The following is a 22,841-nucleotide window of genomic DNA, read 5'->3' as shown; positions in this document are numbered from 1 at the left end:
CTATTCGGATTGAGCTTTTATTTAAAAATAAAAATAATTTTAAAAAATAATAAGTGGTGGCCACCATTATCAGGGAAAACTATGTGCCAGGCGTGTGCTGGGCGATTTTTTTTTTTTTCTGGGAAGCAAAAACCCAGCCGTCGCAGGAGTTTGCTCCTCTGCAGGTGCACTCCGAGCCGAGCGGCGGTGCGATCTGGGCAGAGGCGGGGGCGGGCAGGCTGCGCCGGTCTCCGCCTTCTGCTGTGGCCGCTCCGCCGGCGTCCGCCTCGCGCTAGGACCCAGCGCCGGAGCGCCTCCGTCCGTCCTGTAGGTTCATTCAATCTCCCATACACACAGACCCACAGCGAGACCGACACACACGCACACCCGCGCGCACACACAACTGCACGCCGCCAGCCTCCTCGGGAAGTCGGGCCGGCTCCTCGCCCCGGCGCCTCCTCCGCTCCAGCCCGCCGGGTCTCCCTGGGGGCCCCGAGCTCGGCCGGGCCGCGAAGCCCCCCGAAGAGCAGGAGCTCGGCTGACCCCCGGCTCCTCCATGGGCAAACGCGGGCGGCCGCGCAAGGAGGCGCGCGGCGAGGGCGCGGGGCTGGCCCCCGCCGCGCCCCCGGCCATGCCCCCGGCCGCGGCCGCGCCCCAGCCCCCGGCCCAGCCCGAGGAGCCCGCGGGGGCCAAGCCCAGGTGCCCCTTCTCGGACATTTTCAACACCAGCGAGAACTCGATGGAAAAGCACATCAACACTTTTCTGCAGAACGTGCAGATTCTGCTCGAGGCCGCCAGCTACCTGGAGCAGATCGAGAAAGAAAACAAAAGTAAGTTTGGGCCCCCCCCCCGCGCCTCCTCGGTGCCTGGCTCCTGCTTCCTCGCCCACTTGGGCGACCCCTGTCGCCTGCTCGGCCTGCGCCCCCAACACACACACACACACACTCACACACACACACACATGCACACGCAGCCCTCGGCGGTGCAGCCGGTGACACCGGGGAAAGGACACGCACGCACGCCCAGAGCTGCCGGAGATGTAACAAAGACGAGCGCGGGCAGCGGGGCCTGCGGTGCGTCCGTGTGTCCGTGGCGCGCGGTGCTGTTTGCTGACAACTGCGCCCCGAGCTCAGCTCTCCGAGGTCGCCTTTCTTCCTTTTTTTTTTTTTTTTTTTTTTTTTTTTTTTTTTTTCTGTTTTTGTTTTTCTGGGAGCCTGCTCGGGTAGACAAGTGTTGTTTTCCCGTTCTCGTTCCTGGGTGGGGTGAGGATTAGAAGCCGAAAGTTGGACACCGTCGGCAGAGCTCAGGGCTTCCAGAAAGAAAACACACAGGCGCGCACCACAACAATAACAACCGCGGGCGGCACAGCCTCCACGGCGTGGGCGCGGGCTGCTCCCTCCCCTCCCGCAGCCGGGACTGGGCTCCGGCCCTCGCGTCCTCGGACCCAGGCCTCCGCGCGCGCCCTTCGTCCTGGGGTGCCACCGCGCCCCCTCCCCAAGAAACAGGCCCTGGGGCCGGGGAGCGCCGGCAGCTCGCCCGGGTCCCGCCGCCCTGCGCCCGAGAAACTTGGCGAGGGGGACGCGGCTAGAAGGAAACTTTGGGATCTAACAGAAACAATAGTTGGGGGAAGAAGGTGTGGGCTGTGGTGTGCGGTTTCTTTATTTTCCTGGAGACGGCTCCCGAGTGAGTGCGCAGGGCGAGCAAGGCGAACGCCTTCCTGGTCGGTGTCTCTCGCCCCCCCCCCCCCCAGATTCAGGTTGCAGAGCGATGCATGGGGGGGGGGGGGGGCGGCAGCAGCGCCGGGAGCCCCACCCCGGCCTGGCTTCCTTTTTGTGTTTGTTTGTTTCATTTTTGCCCCTGCCAGCAGGGTCCCCCAGCCCTCCCCAGGCAATCGACTCGGCACCCTAACGGGGGTTTGCGTGTGCGACGGCGTCTCGGGCACGATCCTTGGAATAATAGCTGTGGGCAGGAGGAAGGGGCCGGGCAGACAGACCGACAGACGGGGGAAACCGGGACGTTCTGGCAGTGCGAGCAAGTGGGACGATCGGTGGGACGGGGTGGGGGTAGAGAGAAATGCGATTGCAACGTGTCAGGTATCCCACCCCCCCAACACAACAACAGCAACCCTCAAACACAAAAACACCTTCGCAGAGCCACACTCAGGGCCTGCGCGGTTAAGGGAGCCAGCGTCGGCCACGCAATTGTGCGGGCGCTGTGAAGAGCACAACAAGGGCTGTTGTCGGGAGCTCGGCGGTGCGTTCCGTTCTTTCTCTCCTTGCCTGTTTTCCCGGAGTGCCTGGGCTGCGGGAGCTGCGCGTCGCCGGCTGTGCGGTTATTCCTGCGGGGGGCAGGGGGTGGGCTGGGTGTGCACTGGCCTGGAGGGGAGTTTCTCAAAAAGCCCGAGCCGGCGGGGAGCTGGCCGCAGACGTGGTTTTGTTTGCTGTGTTTGCTTTTGTTGCGGGGGGGAGGGGCGCGATTCCTTTAGCAACCCCCCCCCCCCGTCCCGGGTCTCCGGAGTCTGCCCGGCGGCTCTGGCTCTGAGCGGGGGTGCACCCGAGAGGGCACCTTGGCACTGCGTGGCCAGCCTGACCCCCCACCCCAGGAGGTCTATCACGGAGGCGGCCGGAGCTTCCTCCGCGTCCCGCACCCGCAGACAATTGGAGCCCTCCCCGCCCCACCCCCCGCCGCCCTGGCCGCCGCCACCTCCTTGTTTACCCCGTGCCGGGGCTCCGGCGTGGCCACCAGTCACGTAAGCAGAGAGCCGGGCGCGCCGGCCCGGGCTGCCCCGCGCGGGGCGGGCCCGCGGCGGCAGAGTAGGGCGCGAGAGGCTGGTGGAGCCGAGGGGTCCGCGCGGCAAACCCACCGGCCCGAGACAGGGGCTTGGGAAAGCCTGGGCGCCCCAAGTCAACTTCGTGTGCGTAATCAGCCCCCGGCCCTGCAGCCTCCCTCCTCCGGCCGGCTCCCCGCGGGACTGTTTTTAGCTCTCTTCGCCGCCGGCGTTTAGCTCTCAATGACGTGATGCCAACGGCCCCCCAGTTTTCCCCCGAGAGCGTGGGTCGCTGCGCCGTGCCCGCCTCGGCACGGGAGACCCGGCTCCAGGCCCGCGCCCCCTCCCCAACAGCTTACGCAGCCGGGGGTGACCTCCAGCAAACTCTGTGCGACCATCCGCCCGGCCCCCGGTTCTGCCCCCTACAAACAGGAGCTCGGCCCACCAGGGCCGCGTGGGCTCCCCACTCTCCGGCCCGCCCCCAGCTCGGGCTGGGGCTCGCGCACGGAAAACGGCGGGCCCTGCGTCTGGTTTCACTGGGGGCGCTTCTTGGCGCTGGCGGCGCTCGCCGCTGTGTTCTGCTCGCTGCACACAATGCCCGCGCGTCACGGCGGCCCGCGTGTGCACAGCAATAACGCGAGTCGGGGGGCGGGTCGTGCGTGCGCCGGGCTCGGGCACTGCGGGTCGCTCCGCGCGCGCGGGGCTTGTTTTGCTCCGGAGCTCCGCTTTCCGAAACGCTTACATCATTCGGTCGTTGGGGGAGGGAGAGGCAGCTGGGCGTTCCGATAGGATTCCAGCGTTTCCCAGGTCTCTGGGTTTTGGAAGGAAGCAAGGACCCTAGCTTCTTCATCATTAGTGTGATGAGGGGGCGGCGGGGGGCTCGGGTTGGGTTTGTTGTGCAAGTCTTTTTATTTTTATTTTTTAGGTCACTACTGCAAAGGGCAATGCTGACCGGCTCAGGTGCACAACCTCCCCGCCTTCATTTCGGCGAGTTCCCCTGTAATCGCTTGATCTCAGTTTCTCCGCCTCCTCCTCCTCCCCCTCCCAGCTAGAGACACATGGTTTCCACATGGAGACAAACTTCTTTCCTCCGACTGGACTTGACCTAGCTGCACCGTTCAGCCAATAGGCAGCGTCCGTTCTCTCTGACGTCACGCGTTGCTGAGGCCGGAGGCTAGGGGGTGGGACCAGGACGCGAGCCAGGCTATCTCTGGGAGCTGTCGTGCAGCCAGCTGGTCCAGTCCCTTCTTAAAGGGACTCTGTTCTCCCCGGAGACGAGTGTCGGGCCTCAGTGCTCCATTTCGGGTCCTGTGAAACCTTCCCGAGACGCTCCGATAGGCAGTCGCACGTTCCGTTTGCCCTGCTGTTTGCGAAGCGCTGGCTTGGCAGGAGCTTGCCTTATTTTCCATTGTAACCAGAACGGCTTTTCACTGCCCGCTGAGGTTTCCGTACTGGGAGTGTTCACCAAGTTGTGGTCACAGTGCTGAATTATTTCCAGTAGATGGGGTGAGTTTTCTTGAGGGAGGAAGGAGTTCATATTAAGCCACCCGGTGTTGGCAGCCCGCTGTGTGCGAAGCATGGGATTCCCTAGGAAATTCTGACTGATGTCGCAACATCGAAGGCCTCCAGAGAGATATCAGCCATGGGGCTGTGGCGTGGTATCACATTTCCAGAAACTAGAAGTCCCCTCGGATGGTATCACCTATATGCACTTGGAGAGGGGGGTCAGGGTAAATGCAGACTGACTAATCACTGGAGAAAGACTTAGTCCCTGTTTTGGAAAAAGAACTGAAGGGGGAAAGGAGGTGCGCTGAGGGATGCTAGCTGGCCGGCAGGTGAGTGGAAGAAGCTGTGGTGGCGAGAAAGGTGTGCAGCCCGGAAACAGCCTTGTCCATGCGCAGGGGGAAGCTGGCTTTGGAGGCAGCGCCTGATACAGGGAAGGAGCCAGCTCTGCAGTGGCTTACCTGGGCTGGTGGGCGGGGTGTTTTCCTAGGGGCTGGGGCAGGCCAAGCAGCAGCCTCTTCCTCTTGCTGGAGGAAGCTGCTGTTGTGTGGTGTCACTGGGACCCACCCTGCCTCCCTGACCTAATCTCTGCCCCACCGTGAAACCTGCCTCCTGTCCAGCAGGTCCACCAGCAAGCCAGCCTCACAGTCATGCCTCTGTGCTTAACTCAGATCATCCCTCCGTCTAGATGCCCTCATTCTCTTCCTCCCTGGGGGTTATCTGTACTCGACTCCCTTCAAGACTTAGGTCAGCTCCCACCTCCTCCACGAAGCTTCCCCTAGCTATTTCAGCCCACTTGCCTCCATTTCTTAAGTCAGAACAGTTGAGAGAATGTAGGCTTTGCAGTCACATGGAACAGGGGCCCAAATTCCTATTTCACTGCTTATTGGTCTTGTGGACAGGAGTCACTTAGCGTCTCTGAGGTTCCCTTTTTGTTGTTGTTGTTTTTGGTTTTTCTGTAAAAGGGGTATAATTTTAGAACCACCCTCATATCATTGCTGAATAATTAAATGAAGCACTGCATTGAAACATTTAAAGTATCTGAAATATAATAGGTGCTCGGTGAGAAGTGACTTCTCTGAGCTTTGATAAACAGTCCGTGCAAGTCGCTCCTGGCTTCCTGTGCAGTAGCTTTATCCTCACTGGGAGATTATTAGCATCGAAAGGGAGAATATCGTGTACAGCATTTCAGCATATGCCATCCTTGCATGTAGCATACTTCTGGCATACAATAGCCACTTGATATGGAGTGGGTACATTTGTAATTTGCTGGCTATGGCACTGTGATGAGATTTGGAAGCCAGGGGACACATGGCCAATATTCCGATGGCTTGGAGAACAGTTGGTCTTACCGTTGAGTGGTAATACCAGGACCTGCAAGGAGATAGTAGGTCGGGCTCTGAGAGCTGAAACTGCATTCTGTCTACTGCTATGACCCTATGACAAGCTACTGGCTTAGAAAGTAAGGGACTGAAGCAACTTACGCTAAAAGGGAAGACGGTTCCAGTGGGTCACGTTTCGGTGGTGAGAGCTGTCCTGTGACGGGTTCATCCATTCTGCAAGGATGTCTCAACTGTCTCCTATGTGCAGTTGTTCTCCCCCCACCCAAGTGTTGTGGGCTGATTGACAGCGGGGTGGAGTGGATGTTTGTTTTCAGTTGAGCTGTGTGAAGAACATTCTTAAGTCAGGCTCCTATTTCCTCTGCATCTTAAATTATGTTTCCCACATTCAACTTTTTTTGCAATTTTAAATATGATCTCTGCTCGCTGGTAAATGCCAGCAGTAGGCTTTGAGGCTATCATTGTGGCTTTCAGAGACCCAGAACGCCCTGGGACCGGGCGCTCTGTGAAGAGGATCCAGGGGAAGGAGACAGGTTTTAGGAAGCTAGAGAAGCTGGCGGGGCAGGGGAGGAAAGGGGCTGTATCACCTCCAGGCAAAATAGTGTCTGCTTACCATCCCTGTCCTTGGTGCAGTCGCTCTCCCACTGCCACTCCCAGAAATGGGGATTATCATCTGGGGAGGGCTGGGGGAAATAAAGAGAGTGCCAGCAGTCAGCAGCAAGCAATCGCATTGCATAAAGTCAGTACAGACTCCCATTTATTGAACATGACTGTATACAAAGTATAGGGCTCAGCGTGCATTATCTCCTCCGGTATTCACAATGATCCCAAGACGGAAGCCATTTTATTACTCCCATTCTGCAGACAGGATGACTGAGAAGCTGGGTCCCCAAAGGTCACATGGTTACTAAGTGGCAGAGCGGTGCTTCCCGGCTAGGTCTCTGACTCGCGTCTGCAATCTCAACCATATCCACGTGTACTCATTTTACAGCCCAGGAATGAAGTCCAGAGAGGTGACATGACTTGCTCAAGGTCACCAGCAACCTGAGGCACAGCTGGTATTTGAAGTCCTGTGTTGATTGTCCGAGGTCTTCCTGCACACATCTTGCTCAGAAGAAATTTAGAACTGAGTTTGGAGACAGACTAGTCAAGCAGAGAGGTTTTTTTTTTTTTTTTTTTTTTTTTTTTTTTTTTTCAGAGTTGTTCAACCCTCCTGGCCCTAACTCAAGTTTAAGGCTCCTAGGAAACACCACCCCCTCCTGCTGCCTTTCCCAAGTCTGTCCTCTGGGCATATTAGAGGACTTGGGGCTGTTGCTATGGTACTGGGGCCAACAGCAGGTTCATCAAAAGCCGGGTCTTTTGCCTTTTTTTTTTCTTAAAAAAAAAAAAAGGACTGGCCCTGCAGAAACGAATTGGCCACAAAGATTTGCATCAGTCATTGTGGCTTGTTCTGTTTTAGATCCCCCCTGTCTCCCCACCTCTCCCCCTCCCCCCCCCACTGCCACTTTCTATAAATACAGTTGGATAAATATTGATTTAAACTGGGTTTCTAGAAGAGAAGCACATGCTTGCCCTGGCATAGTCTTCACTTAGATACCACGAGTCTGTCGGGCCTGACACACCTAACCCCTGGCAGCTCTGGCTTCCAAATGACCCATTTTGGGGAGGTGAGTAGTGGTTTTGTGGCTTTTGAGTTTAAAAAAAAAGGGGGGTGGTGTGGGGGGGAGACAAGTAAAAAAGCAACAACCCAGCCAGAAATGGGAATCTTCTTGCAGAATGAAGCCAGCAGTTTTGAGCAGGCCAGAATCTGGGGAGGTTGGTGGTAGTCTGGCCTTCTGAACTTCTCTCTCTCTCCTCCATTCTTTCTCCTCCACTTAGGTTTGGTTATCAAAGGAGGCAGGTGATGAGCCAGAAGGAGCCCCAGAGGGCACGGAGCATCCGTCACCCTCACTAAACGTGCAGGCTGAGGCCCAGAGAGGGACAGTGGCTTGCCCAACATGACACAGCAGAGGCACAACCAGGTCTCTCTGGGCTGTGTCGCAGGCAGAACCCCAAACGGGGCTTTTGTTTTACAGGTCAGGTGCTCATAAAGTCAGCAGTTCTCAAGTCTGCTTTCCTGATCCCAGGGCGTGTCCAGTGATTGCAGAGGTCATTGCAACACGCTCAGCAGTCTTTCAAAATGAAGCTAATTTGAATTTGTCATACTTAAGAAAAATATTTCCCTTTACACTTTGGGGGTGGGTGGAGGAGCCTGAAGGTGGTGATAGTGATGAGATGGCTACCCCAAGCCCTAACCAAGGGAAAGGAATCCAGTCTTGGGTGTGTGTTGGGGTGGAGGGTGGAGCTCCAGGCTCCCCCTGCAGATGGATGAGGAGAGGGGGAGCGGCTTCAGTTCCCCAGGGACAGACACCTGCTCCCTGACTCTACTGCTAAACTTCAGAGAAGCAGTTGTCTGTGATGTTGTTGTCCTCGAGTGGGCTGGCTAGAGGTGTAAAAGCTGTCGCAGCGGACTCGGCTTCTCTGGCCACAGGCCGTGGGCGTTTGCCACCACCACCCCGAGCTGGAGGCTCCTGTGCTTCCTCCTCTTGGCAGAATGCTCTGCTGGGCCCCTTGCTTGTGAAACATTTTGAAAATTCAGATGACCCTTGCTTTGAGCAATAAACCCCCAGGAACTGCATATAAACAGAATCCCTTTTTAAAAGACGTAGACTGGAGAACGCTCTTGAAAAGGCCCTTGTGGCAACTTCATTGGTAAGGTGTGGAATTATGTTTTGTGCCACTCATTCTGCCTGAATTCATTAATTCATTTATTCATTAAACTGTTAGCTAAGGAGGCACGTCCTTGCTCTGTACTGGGCGCTGTGCTAGGTCCTAGGAGTGCAGCACACACCCTCATGGACTGTGCGCCCTGTTTCAGCGGCAGGTCTTAGAGATGTCTACAGTGAACCCCAGCGGCATGAGATGGCATCTGACATGGGCTTTGTGTCTTCGGCTGCTAGTTGGGAGGACAGAAGAAGACAAATTTGTCCTGAGCTTCCAAAAAGAGCACTTCCTTCCCTTTCTGCTCCCTGCCCCCCACACACAGTGTTTAAAATCCTTTGTATTTTTATGTTTTTCTTGTGATTTCTACAGATCTGACTTTACAAAAAAAAACTGCCTGAGCTTAGGAAACCAAATACCTCACAAGCAGGCTTGTAAATAAACACATTCCACTGTGAGTTCTTTATAGGCGTGGCCTTCTGCACGTGGAGGACTGTCCACACACACCAGCGTACTACCAAGTGCACTGTCCCGCTCAGCATGCCCTCGGCCCCATACTGCTGGGATCCAACTGCAGTGTCTGCAATGGAAATTTAAACACAGCAATATTAGAAAGATAAACACACTGTCTGGAGGGAGAAGGAGATTGGGAAATTCAAACTAAAGCCAATAAAAGGGGATTTGGATTACCCACTATTTGACATATTTCACTCTGTATCTCTTTGCTATTTAGCAAGGATACTCAAATAAAGACAATCTGGGAGTAGACAGGCTACTGCCTGAAAGTGGAGGGGAGACCCAGCGCTGTTGTTTCTCGCCATGGCAGGCAAGTGGGAGCTGGTGGGGTCTTCATTTGTCGTGTGTCCAGAGCCTAGAACTCCTCTGTGGCCTCCCTTGTCGTCTCCCGTCCCTCCCCACAGCCTCAGCATCCTGCCACGTTTCTCGGCTCCCAGGGCGCTGAGGGTTGCATGCAACCTCCTTTCATTCTTTCTACCAGCTGTGAAAGTTAGCTCTCTTCCACGAATAGGTTCTAAAATGTGCCAGGAGCCAAGCACTGGCTTGGAGCTTCCATGATGAAGTCTATAAGGTCTCCAGTTCCCGTTCTCCATTCCAGCTCAGGTGAGAGAGGAACAGAAACTTGTAAACAGTTCCCATCTGTCTTCTGGGAGCCTGATACCCTGTCTGTAAGAGGACCACTGGCAAGTGCAGTGTCTTCTCTGTTTCCCACAGGAATGGTGACAATGGCCAATTTTTACTGAACACTTATTATGTGCCAGCACAATGCTAAGTGCTTTATATCAAATCCTCACAAATATCCGCTAGGCTATAACATCCAATAGGGAGCTATCATTATCTTCATTTTATAGACGAGGAACGCCTTAGCCTTAGCAAGCCTGACTAACTCCCAAGGCCACACGCTAACAAATAGTGGAGCTCATTAGGACTGAAACCCAGGCTTTTGTTTTTCTGAGCAAGACCTTAGCACTCTGGGAGAACCCTCAGAGAGCAAGAAGTTAGTGAGATACAAGACATGCAGTCTGCACTGTCAAGGGTAGGCTGAGGGCTCCCCTAGGATGCCTCCCTGGAGGGACTCCTTCTGTTCCTGCTCATCCTAGGGCAGGAAGTGGCAGCCAAGAAGCCAAAACCTTCCAGGGCTCTTAGGCTCTGGCGCTGAAGCCATAGAGGCCCCTTTCTCCGGAGGGTGATGGTCTAGGGTGTTGCTGCTTCACGTGCCCAGCACCCCTTGGGGAACTCACCCAACCAGTAGGACTCCAGTGGCTCTGTGCTCTGGGGTGTCAGGGGTGTGAATCCACACCCTGGCAGGCTGGAGGAGGCTTCCCAGAGGTGCCTCAGCTTGTAGGGCAACTGGGCTGTCCCATGCTTAGGGCCAAGGGCTTCTGCCAGGGAAGCCAGACAGGAGGCTAGGGCAGGCTGCAGACAAGCCCCAGTCCCTGGTGCAGTGGGGACAGTGCAGGCTGGCCACATCCCATCAAGCCATGTAGGCCCAACCTCTAACTGTCCCTGTGGGAGATCTAGGAAACAAGAAAGATCTCAAGTAAAAGTAGATTCACATCACTCACCAGGTTAAAGCCCTTCAATAGTTTCTTTTGTGCCTCACTTAAAATCCAAACTCCTTACCATGGCCTTTACCTTTGCTGTTTAGAATGCGTGTAGACCGAGGCTGGACAGCCTTGGCATCTCCCGGGTGCTTGTCAGAAATGACACTCCCCTACACCTGCTGGGACAGAATCTGCATTTGGACAATTCCCTGGAGCTACGTGTGCTCCTTAAAGCTTGAAAAATCCTAGGCAACTTTTGTGGTCTTCTCTGATTCCCCCACTGACCTAAAGCCATCCCATTTTATAATTTATCCCTTCTATTTCTTACCATAATTTAGTTATTTTACTTGCTTAGCATCAGTCTGTTGGGCTAGAATGTAAGCTCCTTGAGGACAGGATCCTTATGTTGTTTTGTTCATTCTGCTGTCTTCAGTGTCTAGCTTAGCGTGCAACACTATGTAGATGCTTAAGGAATAGTTGTTGAACGAATAATGCGTTTTCTGACTTTAGCTTTCTGTTCTTGCATTTCTCATCAAGAAAGTGGTGGGAGTTCTTGTTCAGCTTAGTCTGGAATTAACATCCTTGATTCCCAGGCATTGCTGACACTCAAAAAACAATAACAAAAAGCCTCACTCCTGCACCTCCTCCACCTCCCACACATTTCTGTAGCCTTTTAGAGCGATGGGATTGCCCTTAGTTGAGACCATTGCCCTAACCGACCTTGTTTGATTGAATCTGATTGAATGCAACATGATGTATGCTGTGGAGTCCCAGAGTCAGAAACCCAAGGTTTGAATCTGTTCCTTGCCTGTGTATCCTTGGGCAAATCGCTGACCCTTTCTGGGCCCCGACTGCCAACCAGGAATCTCAGAGGTGTGCTGAGGATTAAATCAACTGACTGTAGAGGCAGGAGTGGGCAAATGGTGCATGTTGTTCTAGGATCTCTGGAGGATGTGAGGGTCTTACCGTCAGGGTGGGAGAGATGGGGAGATGGCCCGTGTCTTCGGACAGGCAGAGCCTGGTGATCTGATTATCCATGCTGCCCGGGACGGAGAACTCAGACGCAGGAAGCAGGCTTGTGATTTAGTGTCCAGGGCCTGGCTGGGCCTCCCAGTGACCTCTACGAGTTTCTGCTCCTGGAAGGGAGTGGTGATGCCAGGGAGTGGGGGCAGGGCCTCTCCAGGCCAGCTACTGGCAGGGGGAAGGAGGGTAACCCAGGGCTGTGGCAAGAATGTGGGGCATCCTCTAAGCAGCAGAAGGCTGGCCTCTGGCGGTATTTTTTTTTTTCCTCTCCAGGCTTTAAAATCAAGTTGCATCTTGTCGCTCCCCCTCTTCATGGAGGAACGACACTAAGCCCTGCCTAGGCTTCATATCCGAGTCACGGCACCATTATGTCGCTCCCCCTCTTCGTGGAGGAACGACACAGGACCCTGCGCTGTTCTTTCTGTCTGCTCGGCCCTCCCCGGGTTTGCTGCTGGTTCTTCCCGGGTTGGCTACTATCCCTTCCACCTCCGTGGAAGGGCAGTTCCCCCTGGCCACATTCCCCACTTCCGCAGGGGAGCGGCACTCCGCCGGCCGGCTCTCTGGGGGCTGCACAGGTGTTCCCCTTAGATGTTCCCCATAGATGTTCCTGGTGCATGCCGTTTCTCTCCTCCTTTATAGTCCTCCTCCGCCAATCCCAACTCGGCTGCCCACACGCCGAGTACGCTGCTCTCCTCCAATCAGGAGCAAGTCCTACAGTTTATTGGTTGAACTGGAGGCAGCTGTGCAGAAGCTGTTTACTTCTCTCCTAGCGCCATATTGTGGGAGAGCAGATGCATAGAATAAGTCTTAATTCCAGTAACTCAGTCTAGTCCGGATTGCTCCCCACACATCTAACTTTGAAAGAACAGAACATTGTAATACAGAAACCTGACAAATGCCACAACAGAGGATATTATAGTTTACTTGTGCTTTTGCTATAGATGCAAAAGTCATAGGCAAAATGTTAACCCACAGAATTGAGCAGGACTTCAAAAGAATATTATACTGTGGCTGACCAGGTTAGATGCCAAACATGGCAGAAAATCATGAAATCTCGTGTATATGTGATGACAGATACAAATTAGAGGAGAATAATACATGACTATAGCGACAGGTAGTGGTGAGTCTTTTGAAAAAGGTATTTGGAAGGGATTCCCAATGAAGGCAACTACTTCAATACAACACGCTGTTGATTTGTGGGGTCTTTTAATTAAAGTGGGAGAGTGGGAATGGCCCATGGCCATCGCCAGCAGAGAGGGAGCTGCTTCTCCATCTCCTATCCTCGGGGAAGAGTAAGCCTGGAACCGGGAACAAAAACAGCCTTAGAGCCCCCTGCCATGTGCCTTGATCATGATATTTACGGTTGAAAACTATCAGAAAGTGGAGCTCCACCTCTGTTGTTTCTTTAAACTGGAATTCACCTGCAGAAGAAATATGGAGACAGATGAGTGCCTAGGGCTGCGGGACTGAGTGCTAACCCTTGCTCCATCAGTTTGAGAGACAGCTGTGTGGCCTTGAGCAAGTTGCTATACCTCTCTGAGCCTCAGTTGTCTTAATAAATGGAGACTGAGAAATAAGCTTAATGATATAAACTCCTGTGACAGGAACCATGAAATGTTACTTGGGGGAACATTCACTTGTTGTGGCCTTAGCCAAATCCCTGCACATACCTAATCAGTTGCACCCCTGATCCCCCCAAGTGGGTAAGCAAGCCACTTCGATGTGCATGTTAATTGAGTCCTGCATTGCAGATTTCTTCTTGGATCCAAGTCCGTGCAAACAAGAAAGAAAAGGACATTTAAGAGAGTAGTGCATCCATTATAATCACCGAAATAGGCTGCTGTAATAAGGGCCATTTAATAAAATGTGAGAAGCCCTTTTCTAAGAGGAAAGAGATGGGTCAAGTGCAGCTGTTTGAGCCTTTGCCAATGGTCTGATCTCACCAGAAAAACTGGAGTTAAAAAACAACAAACTTCCAGATTCAGCGATCTCAGATTAACACTGCCTCCCCTGCTGTTCTCCCCAGCCCTTGTCCTTTCTTTCCCTCTCTCCCCAGCTGGGGCACCTGGGTCACCTGGAGGTGTCTGTGTGGTGGAGATGTCAGCCGGCAGTCCTGGCGACTGGAGCCCGGGGAGGCGGCAGCCACCTCTCGGGTTTAGCATTACGTCATCCCTTCTGGACCCAAATTTATCTCGGCTGCACACAGGCCCGCAGCTCGGAGCTGCCGCTGACTTGAGGAGAGCTTACGCATGAAGTTAGGCAGGGCTGACTCACTGGGCAGACAGAAGGGTTTTCTGCTGCTCTTCACGTTTCTGGGCCCTGGGGGAGAGATGGGAGGAGACTGGTCGGCATTTTGGGTGTGTGTGTGTTGGGGGGGGGGGGATGGGGAGATGTATAAATGTTATGGTTCTCCTTTAGGAGCTCCGAGCTCACCACCCCCTGCTCCCAACATGATTGTTTGAAAATAATCCTTACAGATAATTGCAGAAAATCGTACCCTACACAGTCAGTACTCTGTGTTTTCAGGGAAGTTCTTGTAAGCACCAGGTGTCACCAACACGGTGGCTTTGCACTTGCCACTTAACCTCATGGCCTCTTCCCCTCTCTCCATCTCTTTCATCTGCAGAAAATGTGTATAACACATCACCCTCCATTGTTCATGAATCTGCAATAAATCACTTGGAAATTTGTGTGTAATAAACTGTGCCGGGAAAGGACCCCTAAGAATTGAGAGCTGTGTCTGGTCCCTACAGAAGGCAGATTGTTAGAGACCTGGAAGACTCTGGGGGGACTTTTTCCATTTTCCAATGAAACTCCCGAGGGAGGTGAGAGAGGAGAGAGGAGGGGAGAGAGAGAGAGACAGAGAGACAGAGAGTGAGATAAGATCCCAGGTTCTTTTGTCAGTAGACTCTGGAAGCCTTTTTTCCCTACTGCCTTTTGTCGTGCTAACTGGATTCATGTGAGCAAAAGGTGGCCCTGGCTGCACCTGGGTTCTACGGATAACACCCTAAGCTTTGTGCTGGAGGGCGGCCCTTGTGGCCAGTGTCTAAACAAGATCTCCAGGAGACAGCCAGAGCAGGAAGAGGCTAGAAATATGTAGATAAACCACCCCTGAACACTGCCCACCATCACTCGTACCTTTCCTGTTTTCAACATATCTGTATGTGGTGGCTCTCTGGCTACTTTTCCATCTCTCCTCTCCCTCTTGGCCATGGCTTCAAATGGAGTGGTTAATTTACCTGGATGTCAACTATGGAAGGCTGGGCATAGGCCCCAGTCATCGATCCAGTCTCCTCTTACCATCCTGTTATGACTCTGTGATCCATGGAATTAAACTCTTATTGGATTCATGTATATTTTCAATTCACATCACTTTGCTTGATTGCATGTCACATGGGTTTAGCTGTCATGGGGTAAATATTTTTTGTTTAAGTTCCTGGTGTAGCCCTTGGCAATTTGGGATCTGAGTCTTGAAGGGGTCCTGCAAGTGGTGGAAACTTTCAGTCTAGGAGTTTTTACCCTTGACTGACAGATGTTCTGAGTAAATGGTATTTTCTTTTAAACAGTCCTGTCCCATCCCTACCCAACATATCCCTTATTGGGCGTGGATGGTAGTTGTTACCATCACCCAGTGGTGAAACTCAGATCTGAAATGACCCAGCTAACATCTGAAAAAGTATAGCCCTTTTTCCAAAATCTTTACCCCCCCCCCCAAAAAAAATCCTTCATGGCTTGTGAACTCCCATTTTGGGCCTCCTTGCATTTGATGGAACATCTATTGGTTCCTAAATGTTATATCAACTGTAATGGTTAAAAGGGCTGGCAAAATTTTGTAACTTGTGACCTCACTGAACATTTTAGTCACTGCGCAAAACTAAAGGTACAGGCCGGCGCCGCAGCTCACTAGGCTAATCCTCCACCTAGTGGCGCCAGCACACCGGGTTCTAGTCCCAGTCAGGGCACCAGATTCTGTCCCGGTTGCCCCCCTTCCAGGCCAGCTCTCTGCTGTGGCCCGGGAGTGCAGTGGAGGATGGCCCAAGTGCTTGGGCCCTGCACCCCATGGGAGATCAAGATAAATACCTGGCTCCTGCCATCGGATCAGCGCGGTGCGCTGGCCGCGGCGGCCATTGGAGGATGAACCAACAGCAAAGGAAGACCTTTCTCTCTGTCTCTCTCTCTCACTGTCCACTCTGCCTGTCAAAAACAAACAAACAAACAAACAAACTAAAGGTACAAGGGAGAGGGAGTTAAATGCAATGTGAAGCCCACACACATTTCTGAGAGGGTGATATTTCTATTCCAAGAAGGTGCTTTTGGCAGTGGCCAAAGGAGTGGCCACAGGGAAGGGACATTCTCCCTTTACTGAGAGTTTCCTATTATTATTATTATTATTATTTTTTTTTTTTTTTGTCTACCAGCAAGTTAAATACGGATACTTTTACACGGTTCCCAGCTCACTCCTAAACCATTCAACAGTTCCGGCCCACTTGTCCATCCCTTCCCTAGACCACTTACTCTCAACTGGGGATGATTTTATGCCTCAGGAGACACCTGGCTGTGTCTGGAGGCATTTTGGGTTGTCACGCTTAAGGGGTGGTGATGTGCTGCTGGCATCTATTAGGCAGAGACCAGGGATGCTGCTAAGCATCCTACAATAGACAAACTGAACCCCCGTCCAGAAAGGGATGGTCTAGCCCAACTTGTTGGTGATGCCAAGGTTGGGAAACCCTGGCCTAGGCTTTGGGGGCCTGTTAGATGAAGGACTTGGAAAGACAGTGATGGCCAGAGCAGCTGGAGTCAGTCTTTTAATAGGCTGTGCTTTCTTTAGCCACTGCTTTGTTACCTGTCCACACAGGGCACTGTAAGAGGAAACAATCAGCAGTATAGCTTCCCCTTATTGAGTGCCTAGTGTATACTGAATGCTGGAATTATTTCATTTCATCTTCGCAATGAGCCCTACTGAATGTATGTGCTCCTTGGGAGCAGGGTCCCTGTTTCCCTCCTTACTGAACATGGTATTTCTAGTACAGTGCCTGGCACAAAGCAGGCCTTCAGTGTCAAGGATAATAATCATATCTGTTTTATACAGGGGGAAATGAGTTTTTTCTGGAGTTTAAAAGCACCAATGAAGGATTATGGAGAGGAGAAAAAATTTTAAGTAAGATTTAGGGGCTGGTGTTTGGCAGAGGGGAGACACATCTCAGACTGAGTGTCTCCTATGGAGTCCCCACTCTGCTTCTGAGCCAGCCGCATGCTAATGTGCATCTCGGGAGGCAGCAGGTGATGGCCGAAGCAGCTGGGTCCCTGCCATCCATATGGGAGACCGGGGTTGAGATCCTGCCTTGGGCTTGACTCAGCCCTGGCTGCTGGGGGCATCTGGGGAGTGAATCAGCAACTGGGAAAATCCCTCTGTCTCTCTGCCTTTCAAATAAAAATGCAAATAAGAAAATTTTAAAAATAAATAATAAGATTTTGAAAACTACTTGTGTGGGAGCTGAAGTGCAAGAAGGGCCTTCTGGAAGCCCTGTCTGGCTCTGACGAAATGTTCCCGTGTTTTGAGCAGCGACTGTGGCTTTTCGAGGGTTTCAATGTGTCCTGCCAGTGCAAATGAGGACACGGGGGCACAAAGTTTTGTGAGACCCTAGTAGTAGATAGCGGACGGGAAAATGGCATTTCGCATCAGAAATACTCCAGCCCCAAGGCACCCGCGGGAAGCTGCTGAGAAATGACCCTACCACGGATCGCGCAGATCTTTCCCTCCCACGAGCCGGGGAGCCTCGGCAACTCTTTAGTCTTTCTGCCCTGGAGAGACTACAACTCCCAGCGCCCCTGCGGAATCCCACAGGGCGCAGGCGCATCGGAGCGGCGCGCGTGTTACGCTTCCGGGCGTGCAGAGGGCGGGGGCGGGACTACACTTCCCAGGGGGCAGCGGAAGGGGCGGGAGGGGGCGGGCCACGGCGCTGCTCCCGCCCCTCCCCCGTGCTCGCGCTGAGAGGTAAACAAACCGCGCGCGGGCTGCCGGCGGGCGCGGCGCGGCGCGGCGCGGCGCGGCGGGGGCGGTGGGGGCGCCGGGGGCGGCGGAGAGCGCGCCGAGCCGCGGCCGGGCTGGCCGGCCGGCCCGCCGCACATGTCCGAGGGCGGCGCGGGACTGTAGCCACCTGCGGCGCCTCCTGTTGGCCGGGGAAGGCGGAGTGGAGAGGCCCCGGTGGCCACCCGCGGTGCCCATGGAGCGGGTGCGGATGATCAACGTGCAGCGCTTGCTGGAGGCGGCCGAGTTTTTGGAGCGCCGGGAGCGAGGTAACGGCTGGGGCGCCGCCGCCTGAGCCCGCGCCCTCCTGCCCCGCGCGCGGAGTGTGGTGCGGCGGGTGAGGGAGGGCGCGCATGCGAGGGGAGGTGCGTGTGCGTGTGCGTGTGTGGAGGTGCACGCGCGTGTGAGGGACGGTGCACGCGCTCGCGGGGGGGTGTGTGCCTGTGTGGGGAGGTGCGCACGTGAGGCGAGTTGCACGCGTGTGTGTGGAGGTGCGCGTGTGAGGCGACTTGCACGCGTGAGGGGAGGTGCACGCGAGGGAGGAGGCGCCGTGTGCGGGGTTGCCCCGAGGGGAGGTGCGTGAGACCGTTTGGTGGCAGGGTGGTGAGGGGGGCGGAGGCGGACGCCTGGGCTGCAGGCGGAGGGCCGGGGGACCGCGGGGTCCGGGAGGCCGGGGCTGCGAGCCGGGGGCAGCGGGGGTGGGTGCGGAGCGGCCGCGGGGCCGGGGGCTTCTCGGCGGTGGAGACGCGGAGACGCGGGAGAGGGCGGCCGCGCTGTCGGCAGGGAGCGTGCTGGCGAGGTGCGAAGCGCACGGACCCCGTGGGGCTTGCAGGCGCGTTCTCGGAACGGCGAGAGGTTTCGGGCCAGGTGCACGCGCGGGTGGCAGTGGTGAGCTCCGCCTCCGGGGTGGCCGTGAGGAGGCAGGGAGGCGTGCGGAGAGGAGTTCTGGCGAGGGGGCGTGAGGCCACCTTGCAGGCGCGGGGTCTGGTGCGGGGGCCGGGCGGGCACTGGGAGTTTCTTCTTTTGACTTGACTTCTGCAGGCACCCCCGACTTCACGGGTCCGTGGAGGATGGCGTGTCTGGATTCCGCTTACACCTTTCTCCCCCCTTGCTCTCTGTAGAGTGTGAACATGGCTACGCCTCATCGTTCCCCTCCATGCCGAGCCCCCGGCTGCAGCACTCCAAGCCCCCACGGAGGTTGAGCCGGGCACAGAAACACAGCAGTGGGAGCAGCAACACCAGCACTGCCAACAGGTAGCCAGCTGGCGAGGTTTGGGGTGGCAAACTGGCGGGAGGGGCCTCCTGGTGGAAGTCTCGCCTTCCATGCGGATCCTGGAGCCCCGAGGGGCTGGCTGAGACCGCCTAGAGTGCATACCCTGGCCTTGCGTGCCAGGGAAGGAGTAGCGGCTGGAAGGGCAGCAGGAGGAGTTCTTGGGGGGATTGTTGATGGGGGGGTCTGAGAGGACTTGGCAGCCAGTGTCCCTGCACGCAGCCACATGTTAAAGTAACCTTGGGTGGGCTTGCTTTGCTCTTTCCAAGTGTAGGTTGATCCAAGGGGAATTTTTAAAAATCAGACCTGTCTGGCAGGATACAAGGCCGAATCAAAAGTTTTGTTAATGGAAAGAAGACATGTAGGTAGAGTAGGAAGTTACGGGGCACGGTTTATCTGTTGTTTAAAGAGGAAGGGAAGACCACCCTGTATAAGTTTCGCCTTCTATGTAAGGGTAAGAACTTGTAGGTTGGGGCTCTTAAGGCAGAAATAAAGGGAGAAGATCCCATCCTGTAAGCAGAACGGTTTCTGTAGGATATGCTTGTATACCCCCACTTAGACGTAGTTGGCTTCCATTTTTGAAAACTTGTGGTAGTGTCTAGCTATCTTTCCAGTGTCTTTGTTACAGGGGGCCAGTGAATTCCAAGGATTCGTCTCGTACGAAGTTTTCAAAAGATCTTTCTTAAAACATCAGCAGCTGCTGCCTTTCCCATTGATAAGAGAACATTAATGGAACCTTTATCCTGATTCTCTACACTCTGTCTAGGGATTTAATAGATTCATTCTGAAGAGGGCTGAACAGACCTTGGCTAGCTAACGTCCCCTGAAGCCTGGGGGACAGGGGAGCTTTCGGGGAGGTAGCAGGGCAGGTGCTCTCGATGCAGGAAATCGGGGGCTCCTGTCGTTGAGCCAGCCGGTGAGGCTGATCGTCCCGTCCTTCCGACACCAAGGTGAAGGCCGGGATTCGCAGTTTGCTCTTTCATTTGTCTTTAGAGCTGCATGTTTTCTATTTTGGCTTCTTTTCTTTGTTAAGACTTTTGTAATTTTTCAACTTTATTTACATTTTTGTACTGAGAGTTGACCCATGGTATTATAAATACCTATTCCCCCTTTTCCCTAAGTCTTGGAAATCTTATTTTTGCTGAAGTACAATGGAGGAAAAAAAAAGTGATATTACAAATATGTACCTTGCAAATACTAGTAATTCTATCACTTGTGATCCTTCTAACTGACGGTTGGGAGGTGGGACCTATAATATATAATTATTTTTTAAATGCATGCTTGATTTTACTGTGTCTTGGTCATAGCCTTCTGGCACACCTCTAAAATCACCCTTGCTAAGATGTTACTGCTATTAGAGAACATAGGTATAATAGCTATCTGTTCTTCGGGGAACATCAAGATAAGCTCAGATTCTCAACTTCTTTACCCGTTTTATCTTACAACTGAAAAATACAAAGGTCTATCATTTTTAAAACTAAATGAGCAATGGCTTCAGTGTACCACTGATTTCTTCCTAAATATCTTTTGAATCTGCCTTATTTTCTTCTACCTTTATTATTATCCCCTGGTTGTCAGTTACCATCATCTCTCACCTGGACACCTGTAATAACTGCTCCTATGTGGTATCCCTGCAATCACATTCTCATGCATAATATTGGCTGACCTTTGGATTCCTTCAGTGTATCACATTTCCTTCTACTTCAAGGTCTTTGCACATACTCTGTTTCCCACTGGAAATAATTTCTCTTCCCCATATGTCAAGTTAGCTTTATCTAATAACACTCTTCTTTCAGCTTAATTGTAACTTACCCATAGTGGGTCAGGTCTTCACATACTTCCTGCACCCCTACTTTTCCTTCATAGTATTTGTCGAACTTATAAAAATATAGTTATCTGATTGTTTCTTAAATTTGTGTTCCATTCATTGGGCTGAAAATTCCATGAGGACAGGGATTGTCTCTCTTTAAAAGAAAAAAAAAATTATTTCAAAGGAAGAAAGAGAGAAACTGAGAGGTCTTCCATCTGCTGGTTGACTACCAAAGTAGACACAACAGCCAGGACTGGTCTGGGCTAAGCCAGGAGCCAGGAACTTCATCGTGTTCTCTACGTGGGTGGTAAGAACCCAAGCACCTGCTACTTTCTCAGGCACCTTAGCAGGAAGCTGGATCAGGAGTGGAGCCCTTAGGGCTTGAATTGGCCGTCCGATATAGGACTTGAATTGGCAGTCTGATATAGGATGCTGGGGATGCAAGCAGTGGCTTGACCCACTGTGCCACAGTGTTGGCCCCAGTATTGAGTCTGTTCTGCTTGAACATTTATTTCTAGTACCTATCATGGTGCCCTGTGTAGAGTAGGTGTTTCTTAAGGAATGGAAGGTTTTCACACTTCAGATACACTGTCTTAAATGGAAACAGAATGTTTTTTTGCAGAGTACCGCATTAGACTGAAAAGTTGGAAGAATATTAAAAAAGTGTACTTGACTATAGAATATTTCATTTAATTTTAAAAATTAATAATTTTTTATTTGAAAGGTAGGGGAACAGAGACTGAGAGATCTCCCATCTGCTGGTTCACTTCTCAGATGCCCACAACAAATGAATAGGGCCAAGACAGAGCCAGGACCTGGGAACTCATTCCAGGTCTGCCACATAGGTAGTAGGAACCCAAGTACTTGAGCCATCACTTGCTGCTTCCCATGGTGTGCATTAGCAGGAAGCAGATTTGGGAGTACAGCCAAGACTCTAAACCCAGGTACTCTGATATGGGATGTGGCTATCCCAAGCAGTGTCTTAACCACTATACCCAAACGCCTATCTCTACATTTAATTAATATTATTATTTTGTATTTGAAAGGCAGAGTTACAGAGAAAGGGAAAGATAGAGAGATATCTTTCATCTGCTGGTTCACTATCCAAATGGCTGCAATGGCTGGAGCAGGGCCAAGCTGAAGCCAGGAGCCAGAAGCTTCATCCGGGTCTCCCATGTGAGTGCACACTTATGGGATGCCAGCATCACAGGTGGCAGCTTAACCTGTTATGCCACAATGCTGGCCCTCGGCATTTAACTTTAAAGAATACTCAATATCATCCTGTCATGCAAATAAAATGATATTCAGACTAGTATGTTCTAGGCTGGTGTTGTGATCCAGTGGGGTTAGGCTACTGCTTGCAGTGCTGGCATCTCATATGAGCACTGATTTGAGTCCAGTATGCTCCACTTCTGATCCAGCTCCCTGCTAATGCGCCTGGGAAACCAGTGGAAGATGGTCCTAGTCCTTGGGCCCCTGCTGCCCACATGAGAGACCTGGATGAAAAGCCTGGCTTCTGGCTTCAGCCTGGCCCAGTCCTGACTGTTGCGGCCATTTGGAGAGTGAACCAGCAAATGAAGGATTTCTCTGTCTCTTGTTGTAACACTGCTTTTCAAATAAATAAATAAACCTTTAAAAACAAAATAACCAGAAGTCTGTCAAATATTGGCAGTAAATATTGGTGTGAGGCTGTGACACATACATACTAATTGTTTTAAGTAACCAATTTATGCTTAAATTTCATGTTGATGTAAAATTTGTTCTGTCTTATGGATACTAAAGAATCTTATAACAGCAGTATTTCAGTTCCACCCATTAAGACTGAAGGCATTAAAAAGCAAAAATTGTTTCCTGATACTCACAAGGCTTTAACTTTTATTAAACTGTAAAGAAATGTTTCCATCTCATTAAAATTTTTTATTTATTTAATTTCGTTGAGAGGCAGAAAGATACACAGAGATCTCCCATTTGCTGATCATTCTCCAGATGGGTACAGATATCCCAGGCAGCATCTTACCTGCTAAGCCACATGCCTGCCCCTAGTCTTATTTTGGGGGGAAGGATTGTGGTTTTATATTTTCAGCTTTATGTCCTTTTTGGCTTCTCTATGGGTTTCACATTTTTTTGGAGGGGTGAGATAGCAGTGAATTTTTTCTCTAGGATTGTTGTAGAGGATTTTTTATTTGACATGTAATATCTTCTATTTTCATCCTTAAATTTGGACCTATTCATAGAAGAATTGAAGGAAGCCTTATTTTTGTGAAGTTTCTTTCTACTGTATTTTTCAAATTTTCTGTATTA

The 22,841-nt window shown here is 52.5% G+C and overlaps 1 protein-coding gene and 1 long non-coding RNA gene across 13 annotated transcripts in view; one reads left to right on the top strand and one right to left on the bottom strand.

Annotated features, from left to right (window-relative positions):
• Positions 1 to 334: 334 nt before the first annotated feature.
• MXI1 (MAX interactor 1, dimerization protein) overlaps positions 335 to 22,841 on the top strand; it is a 91,626-nt gene continuing 69,119 nt past the window's right edge. The window contains exons 1-2 of one of the 2 annotated variants that reach the window (XM_070057234.1): positions 335 to 809; positions 18,582 to 18,714. In XM_070057234.1, coding sequence (XP_069913335.1) covers positions 536 to 809; positions 18,582 to 18,714 — 407 coding nt within the window. In that variant the 5' untranslated portion in view covers positions 335 to 535. Of the gene's footprint in view, positions 810 to 17,447; positions 17,730 to 18,581; positions 18,715 to 22,841 lie in introns of those variants that run through there. The other variant, XM_051823585.2, reaches the window with a different exon arrangement.
• On the bottom strand, positions 4,648 to 17,361 carry LOC103351424 (uncharacterized). 11 transcript variants are annotated; one of them, XR_011382276.1, is made up of 9 exons: positions 15,513 to 17,361; positions 13,930 to 14,835; positions 13,103 to 13,751; positions 11,376 to 12,853; positions 10,489 to 10,585; positions 10,107 to 10,382; positions 8,769 to 8,929; positions 6,203 to 6,272; positions 4,648 to 5,911 (listed from the first exon to the last, which is right to left on the bottom strand). It is a non-coding gene; the product is annotated as an uncharacterized lncRNA (long non-coding RNA). The 11 variants fall into 11 exon arrangements; XR_011382273.1 differs by having other exon boundaries at positions 10,489 to 12,853; XR_011382274.1 differs by having other exon boundaries at positions 10,107 to 10,585.

The sequence above is a fragment of the Oryctolagus cuniculus genome, chromosome 15 (assembly GCF_964237555.1).
Source record: "Oryctolagus cuniculus chromosome 15, mOryCun1.1, whole genome shotgun sequence".
Lineage (NCBI taxonomy): Eukaryota > Metazoa > Chordata > Mammalia > Lagomorpha > Leporidae > Oryctolagus > Oryctolagus cuniculus.
Note: the sequence above shows the minus strand (reverse complement) of the source record. Positions and strands in the feature narration are given on the sequence as shown.